This window comes from Plectropomus leopardus, chromosome 21, assembly GCF_026936395.1.
Source record: "Plectropomus leopardus strain MGB_pleo_1.0 chromosome 21, ASM2693639v1, whole genome shotgun sequence".
Taxonomy (NCBI): domain Eukaryota; kingdom Metazoa; phylum Chordata; class Actinopteri; order Perciformes; family Serranidae; genus Plectropomus; species Plectropomus leopardus.
Window position 1 is genome coordinate 11,806,633 of NC_142196.1, and position 15,978 is coordinate 11,822,610.

General features: G+C 41.4%; 1 protein-coding gene across 3 annotated transcripts in view; it reads left to right on the forward strand.

Moving 5' to 3' along the window:
• LOC121960984 (uncharacterized) overlaps nt 1-15,978 on the forward strand; it is a 163,996-nt gene that overhangs the window by 26,044 nt on the left and 121,974 nt on the right. For all 3 annotated transcript variants that reach the window (XM_088072334.1, XM_088072336.1, XM_088072335.1), the window contains exons 5-7: nt 131-310; nt 1,016-1,306; nt 9,822-9,905. In XM_088072334.1, coding sequence (XP_087928460.1) covers nt 131-310; nt 1,016-1,306; nt 9,822-9,905 — 555 coding nt within the window. The remainder of the gene's footprint in view (nt 1-130; nt 311-1,015; nt 1,307-9,821; nt 9,906-15,978) is intronic.

Below are 15,978 nucleotides of genomic sequence, written 5' to 3' on the forward strand. Positions count from 1 at the left end.
TGACATTGGTAAAGAAATAATCAACAGCATTTCTGAAAAACAGCATAAAAATAATTATTCAAACTCACTGAAAAATAACTTTCCTCCTTTGAAAGAATCTTTTATTGTTTTAAACTCCTTCACGGCCCAGACTGCAACACAGGTGCTGGAAAGCAGCGAGAGGCTGGTGCACCTGCAGAGCGAGCTCTCATGTCTGCAGCGCATCCAGAAAGACAACATGAAGGAGGTTGCTGAGAAAGACATCTGCATCACCAAACTGCGAGCTAACGTTGAGCTGCTGCAACAAGAGGGGGCCGACGCACACGCTCAGGTGGGCAGAGACACTTTCTGCAGTGGAAGTATTCAGATCTTTTACTAAAGTAAAAATTCCTATACAAGAACATCAAAATACCCCATTACAAGTGTTGTATTTAAGTACTGCATTTAAAATAACATTTAAGTAAAAGTGCAAAAGTATAATCAGCAAAATATACTTAAAGTATGAAAAGTTAAAGCACTCATTCTGCAGTAACATTTCCACTATTTTAATAAATTAACGTGTATATATAAACGTATATGTTTTTTAGGTAAGATCTTGGCCTTAAAAGTAACAAGTACACCTCTAAAATAAATCTTGTAAAGTGAAAAGTTCAACATTTTCCTTTGAAATTTATTGGAAAATAAGAATAAAGCAACATAAAATGAAAATTGAAGTGCCACAAAATTGTGCTGAAGTGCAATATTTAAATGTACTTAGTTAATCTCCATTACTGAGTAGGGATTCCTATTTGCGCACATGTATTTCCTCATGCACTGTGGATACTGCACATTAAGAACAGCTGACAGTGTAAACATAAATGCACTTGCTTGTCACTTTAAGCATCTTTTTTTAACCTCCTCCTTAGCTGTCTTACAGGATGCTGCCTCGCTGTGGGTCTCTTGATGTTCCAGATTAGTTTTTTAGATTAAGTGCCTGGTACCTCATTTGTTTTACAGAGTGCAGAGATGTGGCTGCTTTTTTTATGTCTGACTTTAGCTCTCCAAACTGGATGTGAGAGTGAGGGAACTTCAGGAGGCGCTGAAGAGAAAAGAAGAGGAGTGGAGGCAAAGAGAAGTCGAACAGAGACTGAGATATGAAAAGGAGCATCAGAAAGCAGAGGAGAGGAGAAGGCAGGAGCTACAGAGGAGAGAGGAGGAGCGGGTGAAGGAAGTGCAGGAGAGGAAGAAGAAGGAGGAGGAGTGGAAGAGGGGGATGGAGGAGGAGAGAAAGGGCCATGCTCAAGCTATTGAAAAGTGGGCTGAGAAGGCAGCTATTTTGAATTCTGAGGTGAGTATATAAATGTACTGAGTAGATCTATTGTATCTAACTATCTACTCCACAATGGGTGATAATGTGCAAGAAAGAAAATTGGCTCTCTTCATTGTGTTCTCTCATTTAAATTCTCGTGTATGAAATGATGCTTTTTCCTCATCATGGGCTCAAGTCAAAATATCACACAATTACACACCTTCGTCCACAATTAAAAGATGACTGGAATCATTCAATTAAAAATCTAATTTACATGTTAAAATAGTCTTTCCTCTTTTGAACTTTTCCAATTTTACCTCTTTGTCTCCAGGCCCTGTCTTAGAGTGCAACTTTAAGTCATATTCTTTTATTTTCTTAATTGTGCGGCTTTAGTATGTTAACTTACAGCAGCACAGATGACAGCACATGTACACGCATGCACGTACACACACTTACACGGACTTGTAAAAAAAAAAAGAAAAAAGAAAAACACAACAAAACACTTCACCTTAATTCAGACCTCAGATACTCTCTCTTCTCCTCCACCCCCACATCCCCTCCTTCCTTCCATCCTGCCATCTCGCCACAACCGCTCCAAATTAATCTGCAAAATATTGATTTGAGGAGCAAGGGGGTGGGGGGTGAAGCGCCTGATGCGGCCGCATATTAATACGAACGGGCCGCTCTTCGTCTCTCCTCTATACTTTAAGATCCTCATATCTTCATAATTGATTAATGTTCCTTTGTGAAGTGGGGATGAATAATACATTAGTGGGCCTGCTGCACCCTCAGGCTGATGAGAAAATGTTTAATTTCAGTAAATGTAGCGCTCCCTCTCTCTTTCTCTCTCTTTCATTTTCCCCTCTCTGGTTATTTGTGAGTGCTGGAGTGTGTTTGTGAGTTTTCACTTGTGAGCCGAAGACTGGAGGAGTGTTGTTGATTTGCTTTTTTCGTGTTTACTGTCGGCTTGAAGCGCATGTTAAGCATCGCAAACAAAAGGCAGCATCTGCATTTGCAAACATGAATGAATAAATTGGTGGAATGAGCTCGGTATTGTTCCATTAACTGATATAACTGCAAGAGCTGTGTCACTTTACAAGCTGTTTGCCCTCCAAAAAAAAAAAAAAAAGAAAAGAAAAAAGAAATCACCCCTTTGGACTTTTTTTTGCGCAAATTGTGTCAGAATGCGCTGCGAATATCAGCTGCCACGTTATCCATCAGCAATCAGTGAAAGCATGCAAATGTGCCGTAAACCCACCTGATGAGGACAAGTAGCCTCTTCAGCATCATGGGAAGGTGCCGGGAGGGTGACATATGTCAGTTGCTGTGACTGGCACAGCCTGACTCGACTCAGCTCATCTGCTTAACAATGCTAATTATGCTAAACAGAAGCCTAATGATGATGATTAGGGGTTTAAGAGCTACAGCATGGCATGCTCGCTGTGTGTATGTGTTGCTGGGGGGGGTTGAAAGGATCGGGTGTCTGGCACCTGATGGTGAGCATCTGTGTGTAGATAAATGATGAAATGAACACACAGGTCTCACTTCATGCCTACTTAGCTTTGCTTCATTTTCATTTGAACTTGTGCCAGTGATGTAGGGGATCTACACACATGCACCGCTTCATACATACACACAGAGCGCTAATTGAATAAATAATTCTTATCCGTTAACAAGCATCCTAATTAGTTATGCTAATCAGCCTAGATAACCCAATTAACCTCATAGAGTGAAGCAGGGAGGGCTTCGCTGTGTGTTTATATGTGGGTGTGGATTTCTATGCCTGAAAGCATATCAGAGACACTTAAGAAAACACATTTGCCTAATTAGTTTTCAACGACATAGACAAGCATTTATGTTTTTTTCATGTCCTTATTGTTCTGCTTTTGAATGCGAGTTAATAGGCTTTTCACACCGAGGATATAAGTGGTACTGAATTCACATGAGCAGCGTTTTCTATGTGTGAGGATGTATGCATTTATATGCATTTCTGCCTGCCCTCTGCCAGTCTGCGTCTCAGTTAGATCCACATGGACATGTATATTTTTACAACTATTATGGTAGTTTAAACAGAGTGTGTATTTGTTCAGAGAATGTCTGCCTGTTCCATTAGTTTATGTCCTTGGAAATACAATTTGGCCTCAAGTTCTCTCCGTTTATTTAAAACCTTCAGTCAGCGTTCCCATCCTAATAGTGAGCCGTGTTTCCTCTCGTTTAGCTTCGCCACTCATTATCCGGGCCATGTGGAGGAGACAGTGTTTAGAGAGGAGAGGGAGAGAGACTTGGAGAGGGACCGAGAGAGGGAGAGGGAGAAAATGAGCAAAAGCGAGAGCAAAACCAGGGAGAAGGACAGAGGGAATGAATGAGTGACTGAAAGAGAGAGAATGTAGATTTTCTTTGAACCTGACCACAGCTTCTTGTGCTTCTAATGAATGGTGAGAAGGGAGGGGAGACATCCAGACAAGACTGTCTTTGTTGTGCCTATGCAAGAGAGAGGGAGAGAACACAACAGATTTATGTCTTACAGGAAGTCTCCCAGATTTGTGGTGTCGCAAACCGCCCACCCCGAGTCAACTTCATGCTCTGGCTTCTAATTAATAGCCGTTCAAGTTTCTTTGTGCGCGCACATAAGAGTGTATGTTTGTATGTGTTGGCTATTCGTGTACGCATGTGTATCTGTTGGCCTCTGTGTTTTCAGCATTTAGGCATTCAGTTTATTATGTGGAGTTTGTAGATGAGAATTAGTTTTGACAGAGTAATATTCATCTGCTGCTCTGGTTTGGTGTGTTTGGCTGACAGTGAGAGAGCTTCATTTAAAACACAAAATGATTTGAAATGATAAGTGCTTAAAAGTAAAAGTATAAAATTAGGCTCAATAATAACTGTCAAGGTTAATGTACAAAACAGTTTTTCTTTTTTGCTAGTCACCATTATAAGCATAGGCCATAGGTCACTCCATCTGTCCCTTCTCTTCTGTGCTCCGCTCCTTGTCTGTGGATCAAGACATCACAAACAAAGCTGGGATTCAGAGCCAGTTTTTCATAGTCCATGCGGGTACAGCACGTGGTGCCATTGGGTCTTCGACTGTATCGATAATTGACATGGCTTTGATGACGTAACCTATTGGTTTGTGGATGCCCAGTTTGAAGCCTCAAGTTCGTCATTTCGGCTGTCGCCATATTGGCTTTTTTGTATCCAGAAGTGACAATATTTAGACTAGAGGGTCGAGTTGTGGAGGGTTGGATCTGACTGAGAAGCCGAGGACACTATCAGCAGACAATCTGTCATTCAAAGAGGCCCTGCACTTAATTATGCAGAACTTTAAGCCTTATTAAGATGTGTGAATGGGTGAGTTATGTAAAAATTCACCTCAGTACGATTGTCATAAAGGAGAAAATTAGCTAAAAAGACCAAAACCTTTTTTTTTTTTGTTTTTGTACCAGGCTGTGACATGTATATGTCTGCTGTAAAGTTAGACATTTTAACAAGGAGGGATCTTTGGGGATTCACTCACTTGGAGCCAGCTTTAAGGAGCCATTCAAAGAACTGCAGTTTTTGGCACTTCCATGTTGGCTTAATTTTTCAGCTCACGAGGGTGCTGCTTGAATTCGGCTCAAAAAGACTTTTTTTCCCAGACTTACATTGTGAAAGAGACGTCTGTAAATCACTCAATACTCATATTTTAGGTACATCGACTTTCCAGTACAAACAAATAGTCCTTGTTTCAATCACGTTGTCCTAAAACTTCTAAGACTCACGAACAGCTGAATCCAGAGTGATTTTGTCATTCATGTGAGCGAGCTGGCAACCAAGCTGTTGGGAGGTGTGGTGAAAGGCTTACTCTATAGGCCGCACAGTGTGAAGGATCCAGAGAATTTTATGTCTAGACATCAAACTTTTTTGGGCTTCAAGTTTTCTTTATGCATCCATGCTGTGGATGAATTAAGCACCCTCTCAGGGAGACAATGATAGGAGAGAATAGCATAAATGACAGCAGAATGTAGGAAAGACTCCCAAACTAAATGAAATAAGTGCATATAAATTAAATAAGTGACTTAAATAAAATATTTTGTTTCTTTTGTTTTGGTGGGGGGTGCTGCCCCATAGGCAGTGGGGTGGGAGAAACCTTGCCATTGCCTTGGCTTTCTTTTTAAAAATTGTTTAAGAGCTACCCTCATTTGACTTAAGGTGTTTTAAAAAAAATGGATAAGGTATTAAAAGCTGCACCCAGCATTAGCATTAGGTCATGGCACCTTCGCTAATGTGCTAATGGAATTCACTGTGGCGAGCTAAACTGCGGGGCTTAACGTCCGAAGCCTGCACTTGTGTAATAGGAAGACCAAACACTGGATGCTACTCTGTGCTGTACAGGTCCTGGACGGGGGATGAGATGCTAATATTAGCTCATGCTCACATCAGCTGAGTCATCTCCTCTGTGTCCTTGGCTTATTAACTGATTTAAGACTGATTAGATCAGTCTTAGCACGAGCGTGCACTGGCACACATACACACTGAATTTGAATATCAAAATGGAATTGCTTTGACCAGTGAAAACTAGATTAATTCAAAATGTTTGCATCAAGGTGTGGGTAAAAGCGATGACGGTGCATATTTCTAATGCACCTTGCAGCATTTAAAGCCATTTATGACATTATCTAAAGCTCATGTTATGCAAACACATTTTGCAAGTCAAAGCCACTTATGTTGAGAATACTTGATGCTCCTTTTTTCTCCTTCGCCTTGATTTGACTTCATGAGATCATCAGCATAGGTATTGATTTTGCACTCCATCTGATGGAGTTTTAGTGAGCTAAAATGTGTATACCTCTTCCATAACAGCACCCCACAGTAACAGAATAATGAGGTTGAGCTCTGCAGCTACACTGCTGTAATATGCATGCCATGTGCTTTTCATCACAAGCTACAGACACCTCAGATATGTTAAAGGGAATTAAGTCAAAGATTAAAAGAATGTGAATTGTACATGGACAGTGTTGTGTTCTGCCTGTTAAAGTGTTTCTTCATCTAGCTTTGCCAAGGTTACGTAAACAGATTGGCCATTGCTCCGCTCTGAACAAATGCCACAAATAGCTTTTCTTCTCTCTAGTCTCCAGAAACTGTCAGGAGATTGCACTGTTGCTACCAGGTCAAATCTCCTGACAGCCTAACAGCATGCTGGGTGATGTAAGTTTGGCCTAGAAACCTCCCACATCCTTATTCTTCCTTTGAAAAATCATTTCTATTATGTCATTGTTGTGGCTGATGTGAGAACCCATTGCACTCCTGTTTCTTCCTATTTGAATGCGTAGCTCAGTTCTACTGTGAGCTATTTGATCAGCTCAGAACACGATGTTACACTTTCAGATAGTTGTTTTGGTAAACAAGGAAACGTCTTGCTGTCTGTTAGTTTGAAAGCCGAGTGTCAATTTCACTCAGTACTTTTCAGGTTAGATGAAGGTGGTACTCAGCCAATGTAAAAATGCGTACGTTTGTGTGTGTGCACTCGTTTGTTTCCACCTTTCTTCATGTGTGTGTCTGTGACAGTTTCCTCTCAAGATGTTAATTCCTCCCTGTTGTTGTCATGCTAACACCAGCAGTGTCTGCGCCGGGGAGACGAAGACATATTGGTGTTAATGAAAAGCCCTCCTAAACTCTCCTCCCCGCATGAATGTTTAAACATGCTTGTCATAACATTCATTCGCTCACACATGACAGCTAGCATCTGCAGCTGCCTTGCTCGCCCTCAATATTTTATCATACCATCTCCCCTAACCCCAGACTAGCACAATGGTTGTGTGTTAGCAAACGGAATTATAATGACTCAAAACAGGCCGTATTCAGACTCACTGCCAGCGCAGGCCATACATAATGCATTCAGCAACACCACAGGCCTCATAATGGTACAATTAGTCGAACTTAAAAATGAAAGAAAGAGGGAAAGGCCAAACGAAGAGAATTTGGTGACACAGAGGGGGGAAGAAAAACAGAAAAAGACAGAAAAGCAAAACAAGGGATGCAAAGTATGGGGGAAAAAAAGGAGAAGCAAAGAAAAAGAAATGCACATGTGCGTATACAGTTTGCAATTCAGAAATCCCATAACAGTACAGGTCAGCAGTTGTGACCTTGGTGGTTTTGTCAGAAGTGGTTCACCATGGTAACGGTTGGTCGGCAACCCTCAGAACACCCCCGCACCCCTCATCACTCCCCAACCTTCCTTACTTGCCTCTCTGCCAATTTGATTGGACGCACAATTGAAATGTCATGCTTCAGCAACACACACGCACACACACACACACACACACACACACACACACACACACACACAAACAACATCAACCACACTGAAAGTGGTATGAAAGGACAGGGTGTGTTGTACACGTCAAAATGAGGGAAACCAGAGACAAAAGTAGCACACACTAAGAACGCAGAGGGGTGTTAGCCTCATAACACTGTAGTATTTCAGGAAAGCATCACAAAAGTGCCTCGATATGTTTATCTAAACTCATAGTTACAGGGTTAACATTGTGTGTTGGACTGGGGGGGGCGGCCAGGCGCAGAGCATCAAAGCTTGTCATAGCCGCTGAATACAGAATCAAATGAATATTAATGCGGAACCAATTACCTCAGGGAAATGTTGTCTGTAGGTTAGCTTTGCTAACACACGTGTCTCACCTTTAGCAAAGTGGAAGCAGTGGGGGGGAAAGCCTGGAGGGTGGACAGTGCTGATGTATTCGTTTCCCTCCTAACAAGCTTCTCTCCCCCTTCCAAAATAGAATTGTCCAGCACACAGCTCCTCCTTTCCTCCCCTCGCCTGATTTCACCTAGATGCAAACTGCAATTTAAAAGAAATGAATTATGGAGAGAATAAATGATACAATTCTTCAACAATGCCTATGGCTTAGAGGGAGTTAATATTGGTGCCATGTCTGACCACGTTGTTTGTTTGCAAAGATTTGATAAGCAGGAAAAATATCATTTATAACTGTGTGGTGCAACGCTGGCTTTTTTTTTTTTTACATCAAGCTTGGTTAAGTGGCACAACAGTGTTTACTGTATATAACCTTGTGAAGCCTTGTGAACACCTAACAGTGTGGAGAATATGTGTGTAGCATCAACTTTTAATCCTTTGATACCTGGATCGACATCAGTTTTCTTGTGATGCATTCAGACACCTTTCACAAGCTATTTAACCTTTTGAAACTTAAGCAAATTAGTTTGATTTCTTTCATAAACATGGGAGAAAAAATGTCAATGACCAAATTGACAAGAAGTGTCCCACAAATTGCAAGAAATTAGTAAAAGGGGACAAGAAAATTACCTAAAATTCATTTGAAAAAAGAGTGGAGGATTATTAGAATTACAATTAGATAAAAAATGCAAAAATGTCCAGAAAACAATATTTCTAATTCTAATAATTTTATGTTAACATTTATGTTACATAAAAAAATAATGAAATGTTGTCTGTTTTGTATCCCTGTTTACTCCTTTTTTTCATATTTTCAATTCATTTTCTTGTAATTTTTTTTAAAAAGGGGCATGCCTTCTTCCAATGTTTTAAAAAAAAAAAACCAAAAAACAATTTGCTATGTTTCAAAGGGTTAAATAATAGAACATATGCACCTAAACAAAAATAGGCTTTAAAAGTCCCTTAGAAGCAAATTTTCATCACACACCTTCCCCTGTACGCAGCAGTTTCAAGGCTCTGTAGTGGTGACATGTATACTATCTTGTTGTGTGAGCAGCTTAGCACAGTGCAGCACTGATCTGTGCAGGTCTCACCGCCTGCTGCTGATCTGCATAAGTGACTGTGGCACACTTAAAGCTGCTGGCTCCTTAAAGCCCCCTTCTAAATCAGTGTTAAAGCCTTGATAATAGACCTCGCTGGCCAATTGATTGGCCTTCATATGTTTACAGCTCACTTTAATTGCCTCAAAAATACCATTTATCAGCCATGTGTGTCCATGTATGCATGCATGTGTGTGTGCAAGCATGCCTGTCCATCGACAAAAAGACCTATTGATTTATCAGCATCTGGATTTGTCCCGTTTGCCGTACATAAAACCCCCGCGTATGTGCTGTTCAAAATGGGAAATGGCCCCATCGATTCCCTTAAGTTGGAGCCCAAATGCTAAAGATTTTTGGATAAGCTTTCTCATTATTTAAGCTGAAATCAATAGGGGAGAGCATGGGTCTAATGAATGAACGGGCCACAGATCAGATGGGGTGTGCTCATCCCTGGCCTGTCCTGGTCGATCTGTGTGGGTGCGTGTGTGTGTAAAAGGGAGAGAGAGGGACAGAAAGAGAGAGAAAGAACTTGACTATTTGTATAACACAAATCCTTTTCTTGACACCCAAAAAAAAATCACTCACCTCTTTTATTCTTTTTGTTGGTTTCACCCGTTGCTGTCTCATTAACCTCCTTTTGTTCTTTTGCCACATTGTCTGTTCCTCAAATGTGACAAAAACATACAGTTTATCAAATTCAGCATCAGTTTTTGTTATTGTTATTTATATCATTATTATTATTGAGCTGTTACACACTCTGTCTCTGTAGTTGACCGTCAGCAGGAAGCAGGTGGAGCGGCAGAGCAGGGAGCTGTCAGAGTCTCACCAGAAGGAGGAGATGCTTCTCTCTGAGGTACACAAAAACACTCACTGAATTCATGTGTCACTCCTGTCCCTGCTTTTAACTGGTTTCCCCTCTTGACTCCATTGCCCGAAAAAATTATAAATGCAATAAAAATTCATCATCTGGCCTCGTCTGGTCTCATAAGGCCCAGTTTCCCTAGGGGGGTCAGTGTAGTTTGATCTTATCTTTTTGCTTGGAATACATCTAAGGGGGAAATAAATTACAAAATGGAACATATACAACAGCAAAAATTTACTGCTTGTGATCAAGGGAGGGACCCAAGAGTGAACATTAAAAAAAAAGAAATTAGCCTTCATACTCAACACCTTCAAATAAAATCTATATTAAACATAAATCTGCATGGGAAGATAATATGCAGTGTGGCTGTCTGTCTGTGTGTCAGCCAGTCAGCGGGTGAAACCAAAAATTCAGCCGGAGACATACACACACACACATGCTCACCAACTACCCCTCCCGACCACAACCCCTTTGGCTGACTTTTTCATTTTTCCACTTTCCATTCTTTCCACTCTTCTGAAATATCAAAACGATACAGAGTGGTGTGTCTCTAGGAAATTGTCTTTGGCCGAGCATGCAGACGCTGCCTCGCAGAGTAGCTACATTTACCAGACAACTGCTAAGAGTTTCAATTTGTGGTGTGGCCTACTACATTAATTAGCTCCAGCTGATATTGCAGACAGTTGTCATGTCAGCTGGTGGAAGCGACAGCTGAAAACGAGAAGCCTGCAGACATTTAAAGCTGATAATAATTTGATAATATCACCGTCATCAATTGCCACGAACATGCGGAGTTGGCTAGTTTTTAGTGCATTTCTGCAAAGTGGCTTCACATAAGCGTAATATCAGGGAGATCAACAAATTCCTGTGTGCAAATATCACTAACCAGTCCAATTTTCAAATAGTAAACTCCCTGTCCCTTCCCCTCACTCCCCTCTAAGGTGTCCCGCCTTTTCAACTCATAAATATGGAAGGCGAAAGATGATGAGATTCACGGACAAGAAAGGAATCAAAATCTATTGTTGCGTGTCCTTTTCCCCGTGTAAAGTTTGGATTAAATGTCACACATTAGCATGTGAACTTTTAAATGAGCTTGTTTGCTCTCTGCGGTGTGGGGCATGTAAATACCCATCTTGACTATGGAATGGGGATTGCTTAGTTGAGGGGGTGGGGGGTCGCAAGAATTGAGAAGTGTGGGACATATTTGAGTGTTGCACCGGCAATTAGGCCACAGCGAGGGACTGGAGTACCAAACAGCTCTATTGACTGGTTGCGTCTGGCCGATGTTCCACACCTGACGTGGCAGATAGTGGCAGATGGGGAAAGCTCCCTTATGGCTGGTGATTTGAGGGAAGGGGATGATTGACAGGCACTCCCAAAATGAGATGATTGACACGCGCTGTCGCAATGAATCCACTCATGGGCGAATTCAGGTGTGAGTGGAAAGATATGTGTGTGTGCATGGATATGGGTACATTATAGCCTAGGTAGTGTAGCTCTGAGATAGTTACCATCAGAGATTTCACATATCAACTGCCTAAAATGTTATGTACTATAAACATTGATACAACAAATGTGTTGTATTCTATTTTTAGTGCTTAACTTTCAGAGATTAACCTATAAAAAAACAAGCCTATAGCCATGATAATATGTTAAAAATAAATCAGTTTTGTTTGAAGGAAAGTGTGTGTGTAGCGTGTTTGAGATATTTGAGAGTAACCAAACCCCATTCGGTATTTGCACACTTTTTTTTTTTTCATTGACTAGGATTCTCTTTGTTTTAAAATGGGAGGCTGCTTATTTATTGACATAATTTCCTCTCAGTGAAGGGCTCGTGTCTGTAAAACACATTAAAATCATAATGCAATCTTTGCTAACCCAGGAGCAACGTTATTGTTCTATTATACTCACCGAACAACAGCATCCCAGCCTGTTTATCAATCCAATATCTCATAATGTGCTCTCTGCTTGGTCATTTTGAATATAAAAAGATCTCACACTGTTATTGTACCATATTTCCTATATTTAGTATCAATCTCTTGTTCTGACATGAATCTGACACATCCAATATGATTTTTGATTAGTTGTTGGGGTTTTTTTGTTGTTGTTTTTTTTTTCATAGTCTCCAGGTGATATTGGATACATGTGCAGAGCTGGTATTATGTTGGCTGTTTCATCTGGGTATAAAAATGATTTAGTGTGTACTCAGCACGTAGTGTCATTGACTAGCTTTAATTTCACTGCAAGGGTGGGCTTTATTACTCTGCTACTCTCCGAATATGTGTGTGTGTGTCTGTGTCTGAGAGAGAGGGAGAGAGAGGTAGCAAGATAGAATTAATGTTTCTGTGCATGTATATTTGTGTGTTTCCACGCTTGTTGGTGTAGCAGCGTGCCACACTTGTGCACACACATGCACGTGTGCATATCTTTGTATATCTCTCCATGACTGCTGTATATCCAGCATCTTCAGCATGTAATTACCATTCAATGGAAGAATCACCTAAGCCAACACGTGGAACAGCTTTCACATCACACTCTGGCCGAACTGGTGGTCCCAGTTCAAGAAGCAGAGGGGCTCCACTTTGCTGTGACAAACCTTACTTTTGATCAAATGCTACAGAGCCATAATCATGTTTGTGCCACTGAATTCTTTAACCTTTCCATGACCCTGCTGAATGCCAGCGGCCCAATCACAGAACCTAATTGAATCTGCTCGGCGGCGCCCCCCCGACTGATGAAAAAATAAAATTGGAGGTGAAAAATGAATACAGCAGCAGCAGAGAAGGAGGGAGGTGATGCTGGCGAAGGTGGTGGTGGTGATGGAGGAGGTGGGTGGGTGGGGGTCGCACTGCAGTTGTATAAATACACAGATGTGCTCACAAACACACAACCAGACACGTACACACAGTCACACCTTTTTCAATCCTGCAGGAGAATGGGGAGTGGGAAATGACAGAGAGAGAGAGAGAGAGAGAGGTTGGGCCCAGGTTTCTCATTACCCCCTCGGCCCATTCGGAGGATATTCCTATAAGATAATCTGATTTATTTGCAATTTTCCTTTAAGCGGCTTAGTGTTTACCTCCAAGATTAATATTTTTCTCTGTTATTAATATCAGACTGTAATTAGGAGTGATGTGTCTCGCTCTGTACAGTTCCGTGGCCGCCAGGCAGCTAGCTGGATGAAACTCTTGTTGCGACTGTGATCCCGTTTCACAAGACAAAAAAAAAAAAAAAGCAAAGAAGAAGGAAGTTTTAAAAGGAGGAAAGAGGCTGCAGGGTGGGGATGTAGAATTACAATTGTGGCATACCTGTCTTTGTGTCTACGGGTGTGTGTACACAGGACCGTACAAATATGTGAGTGTTTATTTCTTTAGTTTATGTGCGCGTGCGTGTGTGTGACAGTGTGATGGCCCCCTCTGATTGATAAGGTGTCTGTGCCGGCTGCAGATTGCTCTTGCTGATTGCTTCTGAGAGCTCCAGCTGATTTATAATCAGAGCAGGATGAAGGATTGAGCTGTGGATTGCTTATCTGTTTAGCCCCCCTCACAACATAAACTGACAAATTATCATGTTGAACACACACACATACACACACGCATAGACACACACAAGTACATGTGGTAGAAAAAAAAAACGTAATAATGTGGACCTCCTTATTAAACACACACAAGCACACTGTCATATAACACACACACACACACACAACGGCCACATTGAACGGGTTTATTCATCAACACAGTCATATTTTCATGATTGCCCAAAAGAGCGCAATCAGTCTCATTTGTTTACATGTCAGTATCAAATGTATAGGAGTCAAGTTAAGTTGCAATTAACTTGTTTTATGCACTTAGAGTTTTGATTTGCTCCATGCGGAAGAATTATTTGGAAGATTCTGCACCAATGATCAAGGCTGTGGATGTTCTGTTTTTGTTTTTTTGACACACACTTCTTACAGCTTACTTATCCTGATTCTTAAAGGTTTTTCTGTACTCCCATTTGTCCGAATCTGCTCTGTGGGAAGAGTGGCTAAAAACACCTCAGACGTTATATCAAAAACACTTGCTTTTATTGAGAAGACCTTGTGAATGTGTTTAAAGGCACTGTATACTATGCAGGAGTTGCTGGTTAACGTTAGTAAACACACTTGGCCCCTCCTCCCTACATTGCTCGTACCAACACATTTTCACTAACCAACCAACCCAACTTGTCAAATATCACCGCTTTGTAAGTGGTCATCGCCATCATTATATGACACGCTAGGTACCCCTCTTGTGTCAGTTTTGGATTTCCAGGGACGGCATGCCAATTTACGCTCATTACATGCGTTTTTTCATTTAGAGATAAGCTTAGTTTTCGTTGTTTTTTTTACAATAAATATACAGTTTCTGCTTGTTACATGCATATAGTCTCTTTCAAAATAAACTTAGGTCAAAAAAACTTGTTTGTATGCTTACTTCCTTAGGTTTAGGTGACAAAGCACACTGTAAGGTTTAGAAAACAAAATCATGCTTTGGCTTAAAATAGCTCTGTTTGTTACTTAATGTAAGTTACTTTGATAATGTAACATCATGTAATGTATGTCAATTGCATTGTATGCTACACATACTAGGATACTATGTTGTTATTAAATGACTTGATTGACTTTTGGTTTTTCCACGCGAGACATATAGCAGGCTCCTGATTGAGAGTCCGGAGTTGGTTTGACCTTCTCTCTTGTCTTTCGCTCTTAATTCTATGGTTGTTGCCCAAAGCATCTCATACTGACGCTGAAGGGGCGTCTGTCTGTTGGTGTCTGATCCTGACGGGCCACTGACAGAGCATTGGTATTTTAAGAGTTGAGTGTGAGACCACATAGATTGTACATATGCTGCAAGCTACTGTAGGAATCCCTTCTTCATCCACGTACTCTCCTTCAGCTGTCAGGGGTGTGAGAGTTAACGCCAACCCTAGATTCACCCCTATTTGAACAAGCTTTGTGTTATCTGTGTTTTTTTTTTGCACAGCTTTCACAATTTTCATAGCTTCCTCTTGGATGCTCACCGCTTACAGTCTAGCACCTGGTCGCCACGTTTTAAGTCCTGACCTCACCTGCCGAGCTGTGCCCAGAAACATCCAGAACCAAGCAAACTGAGAGGGAAATACAGGCTGGGGGGAGAGTGTGGATTACTGTATGAATCTATACATTTTTTATAGGAAAAAAAACATTCAAGTATACGTTTAAAATATAATATTTGTATGGTTTAACTAAAGTAAGTGTTTGTTGTCTTTCGATAAAGGGCTGGCATATTATGTGAGACTAATTCTACTTGGCAAGCCAGAGTACAAGCCAGCAGGTTTAAATGCTGACAGGTTTAGTATGCCCTATGGCACTGTGACAGCTGTGTGTGTGTGTGTGTGTGTGTGTGTGTGTGTGTGTGTGTGTGTGTGTGTGTGTGTGTGTGTGTGTGTGTGTGTGTGTGCGTGCGTGCGTGCGTGCGTGCGTGCGTGCGTGCGTGCGTGCGTGCGTGCGTGCGTGCGTGCGTGCGTGCGTGCGTGCGCATGTCTCTGTGCGTGTTTCTCTCTCTGCGTCTTTCTGTCTTTCTCTTCTTTCCCATTCTTACCTGTCTGTCTGATTATTTGTTACTTTCTCTCTTTTCACCACAGTTGTTTGTAAATGCACAGTGACAGAATCACGAAAGAAGCACAAAAACACAAAGTACAGGAGCACTTGGCACACACACACACACACACACACACACACACACACACACACACACACACACACACACACACACACTGACGAATGGCAGCAATTAGATGGGGAAACCAAGCATGTGAGGACAGAGGAGCGCTGAGGGGCTGCAACCGCTGGATGGAACGCGTGTGTGCGCGTGTTGTACTTGTTTGTGTGTATTTGAAAGGTTTTCTTATCCTTCTAATGCACCATCCATCTGTCTAAATATCAACACTGTCTCATATGTCACCGGACAGTGGCTGCGGTGGGGTGCAGTTGGTTTTGGGGTGTTAACATTTGCAATCAAGGACCAAATAAGAAAAAGGACTGGATTACAACATTATCAGTTTG